The sequence below is a fragment of the Trachinotus anak genome, unplaced genomic scaffold (genome assembly GCF_046630095.1).
Source record: "Trachinotus anak isolate AG129_WGS33_773 ecotype Australia unplaced genomic scaffold, CSIRO_AGI_Tana_v1 ptg000008l, whole genome shotgun sequence".
NCBI classification, from domain to species: domain Eukaryota; kingdom Metazoa; phylum Chordata; class Actinopteri; order Carangiformes; family Carangidae; genus Trachinotus; species Trachinotus anak.
In genome coordinates this window covers 27706329-27729321 of record NW_027273859.1, presented here as the reverse complement: position 1 = coordinate 27729321, position 22993 = coordinate 27706329, and the positions used below count along the sequence as shown (strand labels likewise).

Genomic DNA, 22993 nt, shown 5'->3' with positions numbered 1-22993 from the left:
TCCAGGGTTTTGTTTTTGTGATTTCTGACCTGAGGCTTCAGAAGGTAAATGGCAGAAAAATAACACACACACAAAGCAAAATGCTCAAAATTTATTTTCTTTGTCTCTCCCCTGATACTATTCTCCATTTAGTACAAGATCAATATTTCTGAAATTCAGTAGCAAAACTTAGATGCAGATGGAGTATAACTTTCACTTACTGCTTGAAAAAGTCAATATTTACATTTTATATAAATGTACAGAATGTATTTTGCAGGTTGCACTAGACAAATTTAGTATGTGTTGTAACAGACCAAAATCTTTACATAAAATTATAGAAACTACTGCATCATTCTTTCTTTTAAAATGATTAAATTAATAAATAGCCTGTTTTTGAGATTAATGCCCAATGCCTAAATATGTACTTAGATACATTTGATATCTTCCAGAGCAAACAGTGTTCAGGACAATACACACAAGGTTTAAATACATTATGAGGCTTTAAACAGTTTGGTTACATTTCTGCTTTTGTAAAACTTTATTTTGAGGTACAGTTAAGTCATCATCCCACACAACTTAAGCAACAAGTGACACAGGGATGATGAATCTTTGTAGGATGTTAGCGTCACCCTGGTTCCCTCGACTATTCCCACTGGGATTTTTACATTGGATATGGATGACTGCAGGAAATAAACTGTGACAAACAAAAGTTTATGATACTTGCATATTTTGTTCAGCAGGATAACCTTCACTAATGATGTTCAAGGCTAATACAGTCCCCACGAGTACAAAGCTAATGTTAGACTATGAAGGAAATACACCGCATCACATGACTTCAACGTACCTACCACTAAACTTCCAACTTGTAGTTTGATTTAGCTCTGAGCTCTTCTACAAAAGCCTTTCCTCTGACAAAGTCAGTAACAGTTTGTAAGAGCGTGAGTTTAAACACAACGAGGCTGTAAAGGTGGACTGGTGAGGAGATCAGTTTCCATGTTCAGCGTGACATAGTCTAACGTCCCCGACAGCCTCTGTCGTCTCATTTAGACACTTGTTAGCAACTGGCCTTTTTTGAGAGATGTTAAAGTTTAAAGAAGTCACGACTAGGGTATTTACTGACATATTTTCTGTCGTGAAAATGTCATGAGTTTAACCACAGACCTTATTTCAGCCGTCTAATCAAAAACCCATTCAAAAAATCCATAGTCTTCAGAAAGAGGGAATCGCTAGTGCTAAAATGCTAGGACTTGTTCCTGCGGCACTCTATTTTGATTCGTCATAGCAATAACATAAGTGCAATGGAATTTATTGAGATGCCCTTTGAGCCAGTATGCTCAGTAGCAGGGTTGTGGATGGCCTGGTTGTAGACCTAAGAATAAAAATGAAACATGAACTCTTAAATGTTAACAAACACAGCTGTATCCTGGAATCAGTCATTATCTTTAAGGCCACAGCTCAATCAAGTCAGGAAGTGCTTCAGGTGTTTCCATACACAGACACACTGTACATACTGTACACACACATTCACCAGTCAGTGTATACGTACATATATATGTGATATTTACAAAATTCACTCACCCAGTTTAAGGTTTACATAAAAGAACAAGTAGCTTGGATTGTATAAATTGTGTATTTTTGATGATTGTGCTTTACAGTATACAGTATATACACACATGGTACACAGTGGATTTCCTGTAAACCTCAAGTGTTTAAAAATGGAAAATACATATACATCTTTTTTTAGCCCTAAGCTCATGAAAACCCCCCCATAGTAAACCCTGAAGGTTTTCTACTCAGTTTGGCCTCTTCGCAGTTCCTCTTCACATCATCAGCGCCTCTTCTGTTTAAGAAGCCGGGAACCGCAGAGTTGACTCAGCTTCAAAAAGGTAAATATTTCTTCAGGTCAAACACCCTGCTGTGGGACGCTCACACTCAATAAGTGGAAAAGATGTTTTTGTGTGTCTCGTGTGAGCAGTGGAGGAACTGTGAGGGCAACACTGTTGGCACAAGGAACTCTTGATGCTACTTAGCACAAATTGTAATGTGTTTAGATGATGAGATGCCATCTAAGCAGCTAGGTAAAATTTCTTCTCCTGAGTGTGTTTGTTCTCCCCCCACACATTTTAACATCTAATCACAACTTCCCCCAGCTCCTCAGCTGTAAGGAATAAATGCAGCTGCATCACAAATCTCCCTACAAACCACATCTGCAGCAGTCGGGAGGGCCCAGAGAAACAAACACATTCACAGGTTTCTGTCAAAAATTATTATATGGGTGTAGATTGATTGAGGAATGTAAAAACATAATACTGTGACATAAGACACTGATTTACTCTCCCCTAAGCAATATGAGATGAAGCACAAGAAAGTCAGCTGAGTTATCTTGGATCCACAGTTACAGTTTCTTGCAGGCTATTCTTAGCAAAGCTAAAGCGGAGACCTGTAACTACAACAAATCATTTTTGAATATTCTTCATCTGTTGTTGACAGTAGGAGACAAAGAATAGTTTCTCAATCAAAACAATAACAAAAGACAGTGTTTGGTGACATTGTGAAGTAGCATGGGACCATGGGGGTTGTCTTCAGCACCACTGCAGTTAGTTACTCCCAGTAAGGATTCCTTCTGTGTCAGTCGTTCGGGAGGTTTATATGCAGAGGTCTCACAGAATAAAGCCGTGTCACTGTAAAAATCAGTGTTTCACTGTGTCAATGCCCAAATAACTGGATCTGTAGACTGAAGCATATGTAGTCCAAACACAGCCATTGAAAAGTTATCTTTGGGAATTCGAGTTGCGGGATGGAAAAAGCAAGTTTTTTTTAATGAATCCTGGCTTGTTATACTTCATTCTGCTCAGGTGCCCCAATCATTCAGGGTCATAAATACAGCAGCAACAAGGACTTGATCCCTCACCGGCTTCCCATCCACCAACACTGATTCAGGTGAGTGTTTATCCACTGCACCATGCAAGTGCAACATTTCTCGGAGGAGATGTCAGAGGTGATGTAAGGTCATCTAAAAAAAAAAAAACACTTTGCCCTTTGCCCTTTGTTGGGTGTGAGGATGTGAAATTGAAGGGAAATTGTGAAAAAAAGGAGCAGAAGGTCTTAGAAGTCCATGTCCCAACCAGACAGCTCATCAGGAGGACTGTCCTCTTCTGGAGGGTAGCTGTCAAAGTAGCTGTGATCTGTCGGCCCCATGAGCTGTTGTGGAAGAGAAGATGAGGAAGAATGAAGGGGGGAGAGATTTATTTCTTAAGATACCTCCTGAATTACTAACTCAGCTTTGGAATCCAGGAGTAGAGGAAAACCACTGTTAGAGCCCCTTAATTCAAATTAACAAATGCTCAAGCTGATATCTTCGGAGGAACCATGAGGAATTACCAAGGGATATAGCTGCTTGCTCAAAGAAACAACAATCCAAAACTTAAAAGCTCAGTGTAATGATTTAATCACGGTATTTTAACAGTTTAAATGCTTACTGCTTAGTGCTTACTGTCATTAGAGTTGATTTATATTAGGGCTCCTGCTTCTCAGGTTTGGATACATATCTTTACTTACTTCTCTTTTCAGTGGAGACAGTAGAGTCCTCGCCTTCAGTCCCTCCCAGTTGAAACCATTAAACCACCTTCAGACACATTAGAGAGGGCAAATAAAAACATGTCTGTCTGAACAATCATGAGTTTGACAAACACATAAGAGACAAAAGCCTCATATCAAAGCTTGGCAGCAGTGGTTTCCCTGACCTACTAGCCCTTTAGATGTTCTGTGACAAGGAACCTTTGTCAACATTTTCCTTGAACTTCGACCCTGTTTTCTGGGAGTATGCTTGGCTGAGAGGAGGCCCAGCATAAGAGGTAAGACCCATTATCAGTTCAATGGCCTGAGGTCAAAAAACATTTGAAACAACATACTCTTTAATCCCTGCAAGCTGCAACTTATAACACTACTGTACCTACCTTCCTATTTCTCTCTCTTAGCCTTTGCTACTGTAACACTGTGAATTTCCCCACTGTGGGACTAATAAAGGTTATCTTATCTTTATATTGTTCTCCATGAAGGAGAATAATCCTGACGAGACTGTGGTCTTATTATTAAGTCCAATAATGTAATAAGTCTTTTGAATATGTTTTGCAGGCTGCTGCTCTTGTGCAGTGTATTAGTCAGTGATTATCTAATTGCTGAGGTCATAAACCAATGGCCCACATTCATAATGTTCAGTTAGTGCTAATTTGCACAGCTAATCTTCCCCCATTGAGATCAGCAACAGAATGAGTCAGTTCCTGCTTTACCTGTGCTTCTTGATGTCAGTTATTCCATTTTTCAGGTTTCCCAGTCGCTCTGAGGGATTTCGCCTGTAAAGTGGCAAATGACCAAATTACTGCTTAGACCCAAAGACACTTGAGGTTTGTTTTTCTGTAATGTTGCTTGGCTTGTCCAGATACTTTTCCATTTTGTTGCTCAAGTAAATTCCAAGTGCTTAGACATTTGAAGTCATGGCCTCATCCTGATTTTGTTGCATATCTGTCTTTCAATTGAACTAAACACTCAAAGGATCACATCGCTAAGCCCCATCTCATGTAGCGAGACTGTCAGGTTTTTGCAGAAAATGTGTCTTTTGTTGGGTCATCAGCAATCAACAGGCTCTGTTCTGAGAAATTTGGTGGCTGAGTAAGAGTGGTAAAAGTGGTGGATTGCAGGATTCACTAGCTACTGGGATTTTCTTGCTTCACTTTTGCATGATGCTCTGTACCTGCATAGCTTGCGTATGAGGTCCTCAGGTCTCTTGGTAATCTTCTTGGGGAAGTCCATCTTCTCAATGCCTTTCAAGATCAAAGTGTACGTCATCATCTGGTCACTCCCTGAGAACGGAGGACTGGGAGATGGAGAAAAAAAACACATATTTTTTGTTTTGATGAGGCTTTCGACAGTAAACTCTGTTTCTGTTGGTGAACAATAACTACTGTTCAGCAAAGAGGTGATAAGTGGAAGAAGGATGATAATAGGCCTTTCACCCACACAAAGCCTTGCTGTGGACTGGACACACAGATGCACTAACCTGCCAGTAAGGAGCTCAAACACCAGGATGCCCAGAGACCAGAAGTCCACACTGAAGTTATGGCCTTTGTTGAGGATGATCTCTGGGGCCACGTACTCTGGGGTCCCACAGAAGGTCCAAGTCTTTTGGCCACATCTGATCTTCTTGGCAAATCCAAAGTCAACCTGAGGAAGTGGAGTTAAGTATAAAAACTCCCTTTCTGAGGGGTGGGTTAGAATTTCAGAGTGGGCTGCTCCACTGTTGCCATCTTTGCAGGGCCTGACTTTGTCAAACTCTTGGCTAATCCAAAAATGGGCAAACAGGCGGGGCATGTGTAGAGCTGAGACTTCGGTGCATTCTGGTTTGTGGCAATTTTCCCACCAACCTGTCACTCAAAGAGGCCACACCCTCAGTTATGCAATTTTAAGCCATAATAAAATTTTAACGGATGAATAATATAAAAATTCACCCCGTACAGTTGTCATGAAGGAGGAAATTAGCTCTAGAGACCAAAACAGTTTTTTTGATCCAGGCTGTACACATGTTTATTTCTGCTGTAAAGTTTTTTTAAATGTGAGTCTGTGGGGATTGACTCACTTCTGGAGCCAACATCAAGTGGTCGGTAGAGGAACAGTAGAGTTTTTGGAACTTCACATGTTCACACATGCAAGTCACTTTGGATAAAAGTGATTGCAAACTTCTTTGAAGAGCCCAACCCCCCAGACAAAAAAAAAAATTGTGGGTGACACTGTCATGATATCGTGACATTGGGCCGGACTGTGTCAACATATAAAATATTGGATATCACCCAAGCCTACAATAAATACAACAGTCAGTCCAAGGTTAAAAAAGCCAGTCATAGTCATCGCAGGGCATCAAACTCTTTAAAATCAGAATCTACGCACAGTTAGTGAAAAACATCCTTGACACTGTGGTGTCAGTTATTTCATGTTCAGTCACTGGCAACACGCTCACCAGTTTGATGTATCCCTCAGTGTCCAGCATGAGATTCTCAGGCTTCAGGTCTCTGTAGAGGACGCCTTTGCGATGGAGGTAGTCAAAAGCCTCTGTGACGCAACCAACGCAGAATTTGGCAGTGGGCTCATCAAAACTCCCCCTGCAGCCAAGACAAACCAAATTAAAACTTTTTACTGACAAGTAACCGTCCAATGCTCTGCTGTTCAGGAGGCGGAGAGGCAGGAGAAGTGGTCTCATTACACAAAGGCACCTGAACCCACAGACAGTCCTTGATACAAGACTGGGCAAGTCTGAGTTCCCTCATTAGATGGTAACCTAACATTAATACCATCATTTTACACAACAAGCCAGCGACAAAATACTGCTGCTGGTGAAATGATGTTATTTCTCAAAATGTTTCTCCTACCTGTCTCTGAGCAGACTCCAAATCTCTCCACCCAGACAGGCCTCCAGCAGCATGTACACATACTTGTTATCCTTAAAGGTGCGATACAGTCTGGAGTAAGAGAAACACATACAAGTTAAGCATCAAAGTAAAAGGTTTGACCCACATGTAAATGCGACATATCAATGCTGCTCTGTTATTTTCATTGTTTTTTTGTTTTTCTTCATTTTCAGGCTTCAGGACAAGGATTTCTTTCTCTTATCCATTTCTGTTTAATTATCACTGTGACTACTACAAAGCAGTCAGAGTTAATAAACACTTGCCTAGATAATTATTACAATATACTGCAGTGGAATATAAAATTGTAGCTTTTATCTAATGTGTTACTCATTGATCTTTGTGGCGTGAGTAAATTGTTAATAGCAACCAAGGAGCATGTGCAGAAGTAATATCATGCTCACTGAGGGGATGTGAACTGCTCCACCACGCTGTCACCCTACACCCTACATCTAATCTTAGCTCACCTTACATCAGTCTTGAAAACAGATCAGGGATATGAAAAGATAATAGTTAAAACACATGAATAAAGGTCAAATAAACATGCAGTGTATGAAGAGGGGGTCAGGGGGTTTCCTATGTTGAAGAATGGCTTTAATATCTCAGTCTGTTCCACTGCATTCAGTGAAATTGGATCATCACTAATCTCACCAAAGGCAAAGAAAAGCTACTGCTGCAATATTTCAGAACAACTAACTAGATTTTCACAACAGACGTCTCAATATCCCCTGCCATTCTACCCCATCGAGAAGATGTAATCTGCTCGAGCCCTCCACTGTGATCTCATCAAAAACGAATAAGCACTGCTCTGTTTTTCTCAGACTAATGGAGCAGAGTGTCATCGTGTAGGATAAAAAATGGGAAAATGTTTGGAGGCTGAGCAGGAAGACAGACTTGACAACGAAAGGTGATCGAGCCTCAGCGAGGATCCTCCTCTCCGAGTGGATGTGCTCTTCCTGCCTGTTGTCCACGACGTGCTTCTTCTTGATGACCTTTAGTGCGAAGGTGATGTCCTTGCCCTTCACCTTGACCTGCAGAGGGAAATAACAAGGTGGGATTGTTCAAGATAACAACATTAAACACTCCACTGAGATAGATGACAGACAATTTTAAAAAGATTCAAAATAAATGCAGTAGAACCAGAAAAATCATCCTTTTCATTCCTCACATTATTCTTGTCTCTTGTCAAATCCTAGCTACCCACAATGCAACTTGACCACAAACATTCAGTCAGAGATTCAATTCAATTCAATTTTATTTGTATAGCGCCAAATCATAATATACATTATCTCAAGGCACTTTACAGGGTAAGGTCAAGACCTTACTTTGTTACAGAGAAAAACACAACAGTTCCCACAACGAGCAAGCGCTTGGCGACAGGGGGGAGGAAAAACTCCCTTTTAACAGGAAGAAACCTCCAACAGAACCGGGCTCAGGGTGGGGGGGGTCTGCCTTTAACGGATGAATAATATAATTAGATAGTTTCAGGTCTTACCAGTTCTACTCGTCCAAAGCCGCCTACGCCGAGTGTAGCGATGACCTCCAGGTGGTCGAAGGGCCTGGACGGAGGGAACACCGACACCATTTCCTTCAGCTGGATGACATCAGGTGACAGCGGCTGACTCTGGTGGCGTGACACCGACCTCCTGGATTTGAGACAGAGACGTTTAATCCAGCCAATGAGAAGGACGGAATTCCAAATATGACAAAGCCAGGTGTGTTTTGTTGTGTTTCTATTCTTTCTTTTAACTCTTTTATTGTGAAATGAAAAAAAAACAGCAATTGTGTCCCTTTGTCCCTCCCACCCAAACACTTATTTTCCCCCTTCCTAAAACCCTCACACAGAAATGCTCAAAGGGCTGTTTGTTGATACTGAGATGGATCATTTAAAAAATCAAATATGCCTGACGAGGATTTCGTCCACTTTATTCTGCAAGCACCACCTCATAGCTTCTTCTCTAGATCTGCTCTTCAAGTTTTGTTTCGTGACCCATTTGACTAAAAGACACAGGTCTCTGTTCATTCTTCTGGCCCGAGGATCAGTCGCTGCGCCTACCTGGCATGTCTCTTCTTGTCATCACGATCGAGTGTTGCCACGTAGCCTTGGAGGTACTTCTGCAGCTCATTGAAGGTGCCCACTGTCTGATCAAATGTCCTGGAAAAACAAAGACGGCACATTAACAACAGAACCACTGGAATGCTGGCTGATGGGCTTCACAACCCCGACTTTGATCATCCCGCTGAGATAAAGGAGGATCACATCATACTGTGTAGCTGGTGTTACTCTCATTAGGATGCAGGGTAATTGGACAACACACTGGACCTGTCATCTCTCAGTATTTGCTTCAGAATAATAAGAACAAAACTTTGCATAAAGACAGACTCGGTTTTCCAACCTGCAAACTACACTTGAAAGGTCAGGATACTCACTCCCTGTCGATGACGAGGCACTCCACCCCGTTCTCCTCAGCGACGATGTTCGCTGACCTGACGTCATCGCTGGAAGAGAGATGCACATCACACACAGGAACACACACTCACATTTTTATGCCTCTGCACCGGCGACAGCCAGGGCCAGAGGCGTCATGTTTTCAGGTTGTCCGTCAGCTCTTGTTTTGGCACAAACACTCATTTTGACTCAAGGATGAACTGATTAGAATTTGGTGGTCAAAGGTCAAAGGTCAAAGGTCACTGCGTTCTCTCCGGAGGCAGGAGCAGAGTAAAATGACAGTCTGTTTGTTTTTACCTTATGAGTGCTTTCTCTCCGAAGTAGTCTCCCTTCTGCAGCGTGTTGATGATCTGCGGCACCTCGTGGGCCTCGGTGGTCTGGGTCACCTTCACCTGCACAGCACAGTCAGCTGGAGTTTTAAAGCGCTCGCCACTGCTTCACGCTGCTGCCTCCTCTCCACAGCTGGAGCTTTTACATGTGCTTTCAACTGACTCCAAGTATTTTTACATGCATTATAAAAAAGTTAAAATTAAAATAATCAGCATATTCAGTTATAGTTATTGGAACGTGATGGGTTATGAGTGATTAAGTGGCTTCTCAGACTGCTGCCCAGATTCAGCGACAACACTGCAGCAGCCTTGCTGTGTGTAATTTGTGAAGCTTTAAAAACCTGCGGCCCACCCCGGCCGAGGTCAGACGTCCCACTCGTGGCATCGTGCTGCCGGAGAAATGCCACAATGACATCAGAGCTATAACGGCCAGCGTGTGATTTAACTAAGTGTCCTGTTTGACCTCCATGACCTTCACTTCCCTTGTTTTTCCTGGTGGCAGGCGCTCTCAAGAGTTTATCCCCTCCCTGGTCAGGAGGTACTAGAGGGGGGGCAGAGCCATTTCCTGTATTAGCCCCTTTCCTCTCAAACAACATGTGTCTTTCTCTGGTTTGGTTAGCTTAGCGCTGGGGAGCTGCTGTCTCAAATCGGCTCATAATGGCATTTTCAAAGTCCCCAGTGGACAGCTCTGGCCTCTCTCCGTCTCCCCTCGCTCCCCGGTGTCAGGTTGCTCACTTATCAGACAGATGGGGGGAGTGTGTAAGTCTGAGAGACCCACACCTCCCAGACACACAGACAACATGTTGTTTTGATGGAGTATTCCATTTAAACATTAGTTTTCTGTATTTTAACTTCTCTTTTGGCCATTTTAGCCAGTGGTTATGATAATCTCCGAGCATGCTTTCAGACATGGCCTCAGATGTATGAAAATGATCAGTTACTCCAGATTATCCAAAGCAATTAAGCTGATGAATCAATGAGCTGAGTTGCATTGCAGATTTACCTGACACCAGACATACCTGCTGTTTTCATTGCAGTGTGGAGTTTTGTTCACACTCATGTGGAAGCCAAATTGAAGGGGACAGAGAAAGAATGACCGTGAACGGTTCCAGAGTCCGGCAGAGTCCTGCAGAGTCCTGCAAGACTTTGGGAGACTAGTGGTATTCCTGCAGATATTCAACACCTGTGCTGACTGATGAGAAGAAGCCTTTACTGCAGACACTGAGGCAGCATCCTGATCAGTGCGATACAGATATCATGCAGCACTGTGTAAGTGAGGAACCAGAGGATTTATTTTGTTGTTGTAAAGACAGGATTATGGCTTGTGTCTCCGGCCCAAATGAGTGTTATTGTTGCAGAGACTGAGAATGCCTCAGCAATCTCCGCAGTGCAGCTCCTGACAAACACATTTAACAGATATGTTGACTCTGCCTGTTTCCTCAGCAGTTTTTATTCATTGAATTGTTCCGTCATCATTTTTTTTAAATTAATAACTCGCTATCCAAAGGAAGTAATATATGCATTAAGCAGATAATGAAGGTCATGACCCAGATTAGTAAATTATCCATTGTGGTCAGTGTGAGAGGCAGATTAGTCGGGTTAGTCAGAGTCTAGTGTTTGGTTTAGGTTTAAAGTTGGAATTAGTAAAGAGTAAATGCAGCAGTTTGAGGGTCATAAACTGAATTATGGTGCTTGTGTGTTTGTGCTGCTCGTTTGTGTTACCTGTTGGAAGACACATTACCTTCCCCTGTGCGATGATGTAGAAGGTGCTGCCCTCCTCTCCCTCCCGGATGACGTACTCTCCCTTGTCGTAGTATTCCTAATGAGCAGAGGGAGACAGAGGGGAGGGAGGGGGGAGAGGGCGTTGGTGTGTGGTGGGAGACAACAGTCAGAGCTGAGGCGTTACATTGATTCAACCATCGACCCAGCCGGTCTGGTTCCTGGTAGCCGGTCCCCTGCGGGATGAGAGCTGGAGTTCAGCCATCGATGATGTTCCCTCATTTAGAGCTTTTCAACCAGATGGTCAGGACGGGTTTTGAGGCTCATGGGGTTAATGAAACAAGAATTATACGTCAATAGTTCATGTTAAGTAGAACATTTTCAATGACTGACATTAGGGCCTTTTATTTTCATGGTCATTGGATAAATTAGTTTGTCAATATTAGTTCGTTTTTGACACTGTGCTCTGTGTTAATATTGACTCAAGTCTGTGTTAAAACAGGCTGAAATTTTGAATTTCTTTATCACTCAGTCATTTTTATCCCTTAATCTATAAAGATCAAAAATAAAAACACACACCAGATTTTCACAGAGATGGCTTCAATTTCCAAAAGTATTCAAATTATACTCATGAAAGAAAAAAGCAAAGAATCTTTTAATTCAGCTAAACCATTAAATCAATAAGTAAAAGTACGTCAGTTAATCTACTAATCAATTCAGTCCTGGTCAAGTCAAGTCGATTTTGTTTATCACATATCATAAATTTGCCTTTGGGATTTATAATCTCTGGATCATACAACAACACCTTCTATCATTACTGGACATTCTCAACACAAGCGAATTGAATAATAGTACACGCAGGTCCTTTAATTTCTCCTAACACTGGTAATGCTAATGATGCTAATGCGTATAAATAGCTAGCCTATTTGTAAGTTTTGCTTTTGCTACGTAGCCAGTGTTAGCATTAACAATTGTTTACTTACAAGTTTTGCCAAAAGCTTCAGCCATTGTTGCGTTTTCAAGACAAAAGGTTATAATTCGCCCTCTGTGCAACGCGACACTACAGGACACTACAGTGACTCTGTATCTGAAAATGATGAGACGGTCTGACCAGGCCTTGGCTAGCTAGTTAGCATGCTAACTTTAGGATAAGAAAAGAGCTGATAGAAATAGAGAAAAGTTAATGCTGAATTTGCAACGTTTCTTCTAGACTGGTAGGTAAACAGAAGTTAATTCCAGCAACAGTAAAACTCAGAAATAGCTCCTTTAATTCCAGCCAATACAAATCAATACTTCTCAGTCAGCCTGGTATAAAATTACATATCCAGATATGTGATGTCCTGATAGGTCCTGAGACAATGAATTTTATATATCAGATCCCCTCTCATTCATATCAACAGTGCATTACCATGCTTATACCACAGCCACTTGCAGCAGGCAAGTAGAAAACTTGTGTCCAAATCATGGTCCATCCAATTGGTAACATGGCCTGAGGCCTCAGTATTATTGCAAAGGTTACCTGCAGAGTAAATATACCTTTCACATTGATTTAGAATAGTGATTTGATTATAACAGACACCAACCAGGCATCAGAAATAAGTAGTTTCTATGGCCATGGTGTAAACTCAGCCTTGGTAAGACCAGTCATTTGCACACTGACACACTCCAGTTGGTGCAGAGGTAGAGCTCACACTTGACTAAGAAAGTTTTTTGTCAGTGTTTAGTTCAGTTTTACGAGCTTCATAAACCTGAGCAACGCTTTGAGATACTGCTGAATTAAACACTGAGGTACAGTATGTTCTCAGTCTGCTGAGCCCTGGTTCAGAGGCAGATTCCTCCGCTTCACGCCGTCAGGCGCTCTCTCAACCACAGCACTGAAGCCGAGCTGCTGAGTCAGCGAGCTGCCAGATCACCTTCCATTTTAAAGCTTTTAGGTGAAGAAGGGGAAGTGCAAAAGAATGAAGGTGACCAGGATGAAGCGTTGTCTGGGACGGATGCCAAATTCCTGCAGCTGAGACAACCGCTCATGGCTGTAATCCATTTGACTATAGAGGACTGTGGTGAAAAGTGAACAAACAAATCAGAGCAACCACGCGTAAACATTCCCTGGTGTTTACTGTCAAAACTCTTGACACAAGTGGCATTTTCCTTGAGCGTCCGAGCTTGTTTACGTCCCGTTTACGCTTCAGGAGAGCCGAGTTTAACACCCGTCCGTGACAGCGGAGACAACATGCCAAGGTTCTGTTTATAAAGACTGTCTGGATGATACAGTGACTGTGCAGGGGAGCGACAGCATTTGAATTGTGTCTGAGGTTTGTTTTACCAGGCTGCTGAGCCTGAGTCCGGAACTTGAGTCAAACATTTATCTTTTCAGGAGAGAACGAGGACATTTTCTCTAAAAAGCTTAAGAGTGTGTCTCTTCTGAAAATATTTCAAGTACCCTGACCCCCAGCGATCACTACATCCCCATCTGTCTTATCTTTACCATCAGCTTGCCCTGGTTTGGTTTGTCCACGTCAGTGTTAGACAGAGTCATCCTATTTTTGGTGACTGTCAATCGACCAGTCACAGCACATCTTCAAACTGCGCGTCTCTCTCTGCTTCTAGGGGCAGACACAGTAAAACAACCTATTTTTAAGATCACCCAGTCTTCAACAGCCCCCAGGTGGACTGATTGTCCTGTGCAGCTCCTTGCAAATATCATGCTGCCTTCAGGGAGCTGTTGAAAAATCAGTTCTGACATGAACATGCACAAAACATTAGAAAAATGTGTCAGTAGCAGTTTTTAGTCTCAGACTTCCTCAATTTGCAGAGAAGTGATATTTATGGACAAAGAGCAAAGAAACTATGTAAACAACTGGTTTTAAGAGTAAAGAGTAAGAGAGGTTTTTTTTTTTTCAAATTTTCATTTACAATATAAAGTATTTTACACATATAAACAACATATACATTACATGGTCCATTTTGCATTTGTGGTCCATGTCGTGTCAAATAATAGTCTGCATTTCTGCACATTTGTGTCACCATAAAAATATCTGTACTAGTTAACGTCAAATCTTCTGAGCAAATAATAGTCCCGCACATAACTTGTGTAACCTGAAAGTGTATGTTGTTAGACAGAGCCAGGCTAGCTCTTTCTACCTGCTTCTAGTACTTAAGCTAAGCTAAGTTAGCCGGCTGCTGGCTACAGCTGTATAACTGCCAAAATGTCAAACTTTGCTTTAACATGAAGCGTGTTTACATTTTCCAGAGAAGCCTCGTCTTACAGGTGTGCAAATGATGACTCTTCTTGATATGTAGCAAGTGCAGAAGAAGCGTGATGTTGTTTATGGACACGAAAAAGTCTAATATTTGGGCACACAAAGTTTTTGACTTCAACACACTCAACAATCATCTACTAACTGTTGAAGTTGGACCTTTCTCAACCTTAACCGAGTAATTTTAGTTTCCTAAACTTAAGCAGGGTGAAGTTGCACCATGGTGGTGCAGAGGTTAGCACAGCAATTCTGGATTTGAACCCAGGTTTGGCCAGGGCCTGTCTGTGTGGGTTTCCTCCTGGTACTCCAACTTCCCCCCACCATACAAAGACACATAGGTTCATTGACAACTCTAACTTGCCAGCAGGTGTGGATGTGACAGTGAATAGTGGTCCATCTCTATGTTACAGCCCTGTGATAGACTGGTGATCTGACTGGCTCCAGCTGCCCCGCAACCCTCAAAGGATCAGCGATATAGCTAATGGATGAATTGAGGAACTAAATCAAACCTTAACCATAGAGGTGACGGATCTGAAAACAATCATATGAGCCATCATAGGGATGATGGTGTGAACTGATCTTGCCTCTTTATTTTGATCATTATGTTATTTTAAACGTGTTGTATCAGATAGAAAAAGTTCAAGGGTAGGTCCACAGTTTTTTGAATCTGTCACGTAGCCATGTGAGCGTTGCTGTTATTGTTCCTCCTTCTTATACAGGTCATCAATAGATCCTTCCCTGATGTGTTTCCAATGTACGTTTATAGGAGACAAAATCCACACATTCCAGACTTAATCTGATGCTTCAGCAGTTTAGCTGCAGTCAGTCTAACAGGCATCTTCACTTGGAACAAGGACTGAGGATTTTGTCTCAGTCACAAACAACCAGCAGTGAACAAACATATTAACTAAAAGAAATGGCCTTCGAGTCACATCTGCTTCAAAGTTTGAAAATCCACTCTGGGCCAATAACCAGTATTTATGGTACTAGTTAGCAAAGCTTGCTATATTAATTGTGTCACACCATTTCCTCTACTCTCAGCCACAACCTGCTGTATTTGGCTATGAAATGGAATTACAATAGATGGATAACAACAGCACAGCACTTGATACTGGTTCACAGTATTAATATAGAACCTAGACCTGCTTCATAATCAGAGACATGGACATCTACCTTTAGACTGGATGGGACCTTTAAATTTTTATCTCTATTTTATAATTTCACTTTTTTTTGCTATTGAACCTTTCCAGTTTATATTCCAATTTGCAGATCAGACTGAAAACCTGGTGCTCAGACCCTTCAGCTTCAATATTATCTGGTGGGTTCTTGAAGAACATCTGCACCACTATTAAGTTACAATGCTTCCCCTGCCCCCCTCCCCCCGAGACACAACAGAACTAGCTCCATCAGAAAGGACTGAATAAGGAGAGTGAAGCAGCAGGACGAGCAACGATTGCAGGGAACGTCCTTGAAGTTTTCATTGTGAAAAGACGCTGAGAAAAGCTGTTTTTCACCCTCTGCTCCTTTTTCTCTTTCGCAGTTGAAATCCAACGCTCACAGTGGAGAAGTGAAGTAAGCCATTATCCTGCATGTCCCAACACACACACACTTTTACACACATTCACTTTAACACACTTGTGTGTTCTCAGACCAAAAGCCTGTCACTCGCACATCTTTTAGAAATCACTCGTCCCCCATTTGAATAAACACCTTCTGGGGCCTTGGTCAAATAATTATGGTAACAATATACAGCGCCCGGCGATGACAGGAATAACATCGGCTCTGTTCATCAACAAGTTAATTTGTGAGGTCTTGCCGACTGGAGGTAGAAAGAATATGCTGACACGCAGTAATGGTATATGGCCAAATGGTAATGATATTTTGACAGCAGCTATCTGCAACGCTGGGGCTCCCATGAGCTGCCAGCGGGTTGTGCAATACTGAGGCAACACAATGAAAAGTCAAATTGTCCCACCAGTAGAATTACACATAGTTTGACAGAATAACTTACCACCTCCAGGCAGTCCACTATTTTGCTTAGCTTGTCCTCTGGTAGATTAGCCAACAGTGAAACGCTGACAGGAAAGACAAAACACACATGATGAACATTAATTTCTGTATCTGCAAATATACACATGATGCCAGGGACATTTTTAGCAGATTAAGTTGCCTGTGTCAAAGAAGTCAGGGAGTGCAGCGGCTTTAAACACTGCAATCAACCTAATTGTTCATGAAGTTAAAATAATATAATCACAATTTGGATCTGTTTTATGATGGTACACATATTAACAATGATTTTATTCATAAGTGGAGGCCTGTGCGGGTCTGTGAATCAAGCCCAGTAAATCGTTGGCTAGTGCGAAAGAGAAACATCTATGTAGCAGCTAGATATTAATATATTTAATACTGATTATTGATTCATATTTAATATTTATTATATATTTATCTCAGTTGCTTGTGCAGATTGTACGAACCAGATAAAACTACAGCTAAAAGGAGAGTGAATAATCATCAGTTTAACTATGTATTAACAGTGAAATCAGTGGCATTCCTAGACTCCGGGGGGCCCTAGGCAAAACAGCCCCCCCATCTCACATGTGGAATATTGAAAGAAGCTACAATTTACAGATTTTATATAAACATCTCACATGCATACTATTGGCAGATGCTACAATTTACAGAAGTTCCCTAAACGTCTCACAAGTGTACTTATTGGTGGACTCTACATGTCACTTAAATGCCTCATATGCATACTATCAGTAAACGGTACAATTTACAGATGTTCCCTAAACACCTCACATGCGTGCAACCCATAGACGTAAGCTACAGCACACATAATTAGGGGCCCCATGTAAGGGGGTTTTGGGGCAACAGCAGTGCACTGTATAGTGGTTTTTATGGGAGGTGTAAGGGGGTTTATAATTGTCATTGCAAAATGTACCACTATGAGGGTCCATAGGGGCCCCTCCTCCCCTTGGGCTCCAAACATTTGCCTCTCCTGACGGTGTGCATCTCAGTCAAATAGACTTGTACAGATAAACTGCTGATTACTGCCCCATTTTACTAGTATTTTGGTGCCAGCTGGTGGTTATTTTCAGATATGTTGATTAAATGTTGAGTGATCGTATCTCTACCATGTGCTCTAAAAAAATGCTGCTTCCTGGCTGGCATGTCCATAAAAATCATGTATAATACATTAAATCAGAGAAAAACAAACTAAGTAAAAAAGCAGCAGTGTAACTATTTTCTATTACTTTCTTATATCAGGAAAATTTGTTGTACATTATCACCTAAAAGAACCATAACAGTACAGTGTGCTAGCTCATTGGCTACAGCTTGGGGGCTAACCTTCGGAGAAAGTTGCGGTACTGTTCGTGCCGCGTCTCAGCTGTCCTCCTCATGATGTTCTGGAACACCTCCCGATCCAAAGCCCACGTCCGCACTCTGTTCACCGCTGGAAAAACAACAACACGTTCATCAGAAACTGGGACAAGTCCAGGTTCTGACCTTTCAACAAGAAAGGAGTTGACCTGTGCCCCTGATAAGCCCTGATGCTGTTTTTAATAGTCTAGAAAAGCTTGATAACCATGAAGGAATGGTGTCTTACTGATGAGTCACATCTAATCTACATAAACTCTGAGAGAGGCCTCTGTTGGTGCAAGGAAGAGGTAGCTGTGAAAGTTTGACATGAACCAGTAGCAAAGAAAGAGTTTCCCTTCATCCCCTCCACCCAGAGACTGTCAAACTGTCAAAGGGTTTCCAGTTCACCCTTAATATTGAGGTCAACTCGCTGTCCCTCCCCCAGGGGCCACCGGTCAACTACCTGGTTAAATATACAAACCTGGACTCACATAGTACATGGTTCGTGCTTTCCAAATGCCAAGGAGGTGAAAACCAATCAGAATGCAAAGCTGTTAGTATCATGCAAAGCCTTTGTCAACACATCCATGCAGAAGTCTGTCTCCCTCAGTCTAATGACCTATCTGATTCCTCCGCTCTCATTATCAGGCCAATGCTCAGCTTCAAGAAGTCACTGCAGCTCCGATGAAGGTCGAGGACGTGTCAGATTACAGAGAGAATATGATGTTTAAGGGAACTGGACAGGACAGGAAACACTCCGCACTGGTTTACAGAGCTCAGTAACATAACTAAATGTGCGACTTTAGCATCTTTTACCATCAGCCTCAGTCAACAGTCTGTGGGTGGCAGCTGTAGTGACATGAAGTTTAGCAAATGCATTTTGATCTTTGAGTTTTCTGCATGTATACCCAGTAAGCAACTTTTACAGAAAGCACTAGGGTGCCATCTTCTCCAGAGGAGGGTATTTGCCAAAGACCTCTTTTGTGCTATATTGACATAATTGCCTTTTTTTGTCTCACAAATTTTCCTGGTGTTTTCCTAAAAGCTGACTCATGTTGCTGATGTAAACCCAGGCTGCAGTTTGCCTCCCATTTTAGCCCAACCCTCAACCCTGAACACACACCACTGATCACGTGCAAAGTCATGGCAAACGTGTGAACTGGGACACCGGCGCATCTCTGAGGGGGTCGGGGGGTGAGGGCGACGGGAAAGGTAAAAAAAACTTTGCAGCACTGGACTCGTGTTATGTGGCGCTTGAGGTCCTGTACCTCGCACTGATGCCGTCCGGGTGCAGTTGTACAGAATGGCCAATTCCCCAAAAGTGGTCCACACCGTTATCGATGTGAGTAGTTTGTTGTGTTGAAACACATCCAGCTTCCCATCTGTAAATATGAAACAAGGACAATCAATATTTTCTTTTAAACCCACAGACAAAAAAGACACAGGAGACCGGAGTCAGACACGTGCTACAGGATGGGACTACTGACATTTCAGTGTCTTTCAGTTCATTTAAGAATAAAGAATAAAAAGGCTGGTTATTCATCAGGGTCCTTTAGCCAGAACAGCAGTAAATTATTTTGCTTTTCATGATTTTACCAAGCAAGTAGATAAAGACAAAACCTGTAAAAACACCTGCAAACAAGCAGCTGTATGACAAAACTGCAGAAACAGACCTGCAGGTTTATGTCCAGCATGTCCTGTAATTTTACAGTTTAAGAGCCTCTTTATTAAATCTGGGTCATACTGCAAAATAATAATAATAATAATAATAATAATTCCTATTGAGGCTATCCCTGCTAAAATGTATGTGGTGGCTTAAAAAAAAGAAAAACAAAAAAAACAAAATTGCTAAATCTTTTATACAAGACAAGAAAACAACAACAACAAATACCCATCCCTTCCTCCTCTCCTTCTTCCTTTCATCTGTTCCATGTAACATGTATTGTAGGGTCCTGCTCCACCAGTGACCCTGAGCTGAAATCATTTGCAGCACTGATTTTGACTTCATTGATGTGACTACAATCACTGGCTCATGATGTCTGCATCGTTATTTCAGTGGCTTTCATTAGTGAATAATCATCATAAATCGTGAGCTTATAACGAGTCTCATCAAAAAGGCAGAAGCTTGGATTCAGTTTTGGTGGTAAAATAGACTCATGTTGGTTTTTGGTTTTAAGTCACATTAAAAATGACCGTTGTATTATATAGAATAATCTGTTTTTTTTTCTTCTTCTTTTTTTAACATGGCTTTATCAGACTAGAATCGGCTATATTTGAGTTTACCATGACACCAAGATACTATCACACAAAGAGCAGCAGAACACACACACACACACACACACACACACACACACACACAGAGGGATTCATTTAACTGTCTGAACTGTTGCAAAGGTTTACAAAAGTTTTGATGCCATTAATCTGTGCAGGGCAGTAGAGCCAATCAAAAGCTTGCTTGATGCAGGGCTGCTTCTGCCTTCGATCACTGCAACATTGAAAGTATTATCTATGGCGTGCTGGTGTGGTTCGCCATCTGCACTGCAGCAGATGGGAAAGCTCTTCAAAGAGTCATAAAACTGGCCCAACAAATTACTGGCACTCAGCAACCATCACTAGAGGACATTTACAGAACCTGCTGTCTTCATCAGGACACAAACATCATGAGGGACTCTTCTCACCCAGGTCACCATCTTTTCACCCTGCTGACCTCTGGAAGGTGCCACAGGTCCTGACAAGTTTTTATCCAAGTGCCATTAGACAACGTAACGGCTGAATATTCAGGCTATAATGATTTCATAACCTCAGTGTTATGCTGTGCAAGTGCAATAATAACCGAAGCATGTGCATTATCATCATGTGCAGTGTGCCTGCGTGTAATGTAACTGAGCACATACTTCTGCTTTTACATCCTCCATTCTTACACTTTTTATTGTTCGTTTTAAAATTTTATTGTTTGTTTTATATTTATTGTTTTATATTTTTTATATAGACTGAAGACACTTAGTTTAATTGTACAGTGTAATGACAATAACAACAGATGACTCCCTGGTGATATCTGCTCTGCACTTGTGTGAAATGCAAACTGTGTTTTCTATAAATGTGCTCAGAGCCTGAAGACACTCCTCATTTCCCAGGATTTTCACATGATGTGCTTCTTTCAGCCTCTAGAGGAGGCGTGGCCAGCTGAGAGCCAACAGTCCGAACAAGACTCCACCCACTGATTAACAGAGGTGAAATCACCTGCTCAGGCTGCAGTGTTGACCTCTTCATAGCATATAGTTGGCCACCCTGTCATTCTCACTTCTCATTGGACAGTATATGTCATGTGATGTTTAACTGCAGTGTGTGTGAGACCTCTGTAATCAGCAGTAGTCTGAGGTGTGTGAGTTCATTTTCAGACGTTTTTAACTCCAGACGGAGACGATGACGATGATGAAGATGAACCAGGACTGAACCCACCTGCCAGGACGAACAGATGGTTCCCCGGCTCTCCCTGCTTGATGACGTACTCTCCCTGCTGGTAGGTGCACTCGTACATGCACTCCACCATGTCTTTGATCTGCTGCAGCTCCAGCCTCTTCAGGTACTGGTTCTTGTTCAGGGCGTCTGTCAGCAGCCTCTTCACACTGTCAACACAGACGAGGAGGAGAGAGAGAATGTGACTTTCACTGTGAAAAGAAGCGCTGCGTCAGGACGGAACGATGTGCAGTGTGCTGTGGCTCCGGAGGCAGAGCAGGTTCTCCACTAATGGGAAGGTCAGCGGTTCAATTCCCGTCTCCTCCAGTCCACCTGTGGAGGTGTTCTGAGGCACTGAGTGTGAGTAACAGAAAAAACATTGTGTGAATGTGCTTTGAGTGGTGGATCGGTCCATTTACTATTTGGACATCACATTTTTCATTCATGATGTGGAAATGTTTGCATCAGGCTCGTTTATCATGTTTCTGTCAGGGATGTGAGACAAAAAAATTAGAGAATCTGAAGAAGGAAACTAAGGTTAAAAACTAAGGATATTCGAGGCTGAAGTAAAAGTGACTTTGTATTTTCAATCAAGTGTTGTACTCACTCACTTTAAGTACTGGAACAAGAGTATTTCCATCTTGTGTGACTGCTCCACATTTACAGACAGACAACAATGTAGATATTGAGTCTTTTTTTTATCTTTTTATCCTTTGTTTCCTCTTTTTATCTTTTCCTTTCCTTCTTTCTGTCCAACTCTGAAAACAAAAATCCTCAAAACTGCAGATATGTGCAACAGAAACACACAACACAACCAAACACACAAACACACTGCCAATAGTAACAACACAGTGGAAGTGTTTCCAGGTCTGGGACACACGTGTTGTTCAGTGATTTTAACTTCAGAAGACACAAATCATTGAACAAGTGTGTCCCAGGCAGGTTCGTCACTTTTTAGTGTCCCCTGGAAACACTTGTGTTGTGTTGTGAGTATTTGCAGCACATGTGTTGTCAAACTGATGAAGATGTTTTCTGAATTTGTTTTTTGTGTTGCAGTGTGTTGAGCTCTCAGGGCCACAGTAGAAAACAGCCTTGACTGTGCTTCACTAATTACTTATAGTGCTAGATTATTTTACTGAGGTGAAAATAGTCATGTTGGAGCCGTCGTAACGTTTTTGATAGTTTTCCTTAAATAAACTATAATGTATTGTTTGTTAAATTCTTCTCCCACTTTAGCTACGTGGTGCGATCCTGAGCCCCCCCGACGCCCACATCCTCATTACTCACCAGGTTTTTGGCCTGTGTTAAATATTGTCTCCCCTGTGAAATAATGACTGTTTGCAGCCGCTGGTCTCCCTCCGACAATGAATCACGTAAAACGGTGAAAACATAAAATCATCATGAGCTGTCAAAGTTCACCATTGTTCATTTTAACAGCTGCGGCGAAGGCCTGAGAGGAGAAGACATCACTTGCTTTGGGGAGCAGTAAAGGGAAAAGGTTAAGAGCCCCGGCTGAATGCTAACTGTAGATCATGAGGCTGAGCGGGGCAGGTGGTGGGTGGTCTGTTTACCCACCTTATCATGTGTAATAAATTATCACTTGGGGCTTTATTAAACGAGAGCAGACGACATCCAGCTCTTTGTTTTTCAGCTCGCGTCCTCTCCTCCCACCTTTGGCTGTGTCTTTACTCTGCAGCGAGCTGCGCTGGAGACGAGTTTTCTTCAAAGGGCCAGTCTGCATGAGAGACCCAGACTGCCTCATTTCCATCAGTTTGGGTTATATAATCCATCCCGGGCTTATTAGCGACACATGTTTTAAACATGAGGATTAGATTGAGAGAGGGAGACTCAGCATGCTCACATTTATTCACTGCAGCGCTGTGTTCACGTTGTACCATCAGAACAATTTGGCTTTCATGTCGGAAAATAAAACAGGACTCCCTGCTCGCATTAAATAATGCTTTGTGTTGCACACAGCTGGTTGAGTGC

General features: G+C 42.1%; 1 protein-coding gene and 1 long non-coding RNA gene across 5 annotated transcripts in view; one reads left to right on the top strand and one right to left on the bottom strand.

The window, feature by feature from the left end:
* Window positions 1-6: 6 nt before the first annotated feature.
* Window positions 7-22993, bottom strand: part of prkg2 (protein kinase cGMP-dependent 2) — a 27268-nt gene continuing 4281 nt past the window's right edge. For both annotated transcript variants that reach the window (XM_071483946.1, XM_071483947.1), the window contains exons 3-19: window positions 21008-21174; window positions 18817-18930; window positions 17537-17642; window positions 16200-16263; window positions 10954-11031; window positions 9181-9275; window positions 8865-8933; window positions 8491-8589; window positions 7930-8080; window positions 7329-7465; window positions 6399-6488; window positions 5990-6131; window positions 5036-5199; window positions 4730-4852; window positions 4269-4331; window positions 3538-3604; window positions 7-3180 (exon numbers count right to left, since the gene is read on the bottom strand). In XM_071483946.1, coding sequence (XP_071340047.1) covers window positions 3085-3180; window positions 3538-3604; window positions 4269-4331; window positions 4730-4852; window positions 5036-5199; window positions 5990-6131; window positions 6399-6488; window positions 7329-7465; window positions 7930-8080; window positions 8491-8589; window positions 8865-8933; window positions 9181-9275; window positions 10954-11031; window positions 16200-16263; window positions 17537-17642; window positions 18817-18930; window positions 21008-21174 — 1825 coding nt within the window. In that variant the 3' untranslated portion in view covers window positions 7-3084. The remainder of the gene's footprint in view (window positions 3181-3537; window positions 3605-4268; window positions 4332-4729; window positions 4853-5035; window positions 5200-5989; window positions 6132-6398; window positions 6489-7328; window positions 7466-7929; window positions 8081-8490; window positions 8590-8864; window positions 8934-9180; window positions 9276-10953; window positions 11032-16199; window positions 16264-17536; window positions 17643-18816; window positions 18931-21007; window positions 21175-22993) is intronic.
* The window catches only part of LOC139624661 (uncharacterized), a 15602-nt gene continuing 12601 nt past the window's right edge, over window positions 19993-22993 (top strand). For all 3 annotated transcript variants that reach the window (XR_011691708.1, XR_011691707.1, XR_011691709.1), the window contains exons 1-2: window positions 19993-21068; window positions 21150-21364. This is a non-coding gene — a long non-coding RNA (uncharacterized lncRNA). The remainder of the gene's footprint in view (window positions 21069-21149; window positions 21365-22993) is intronic.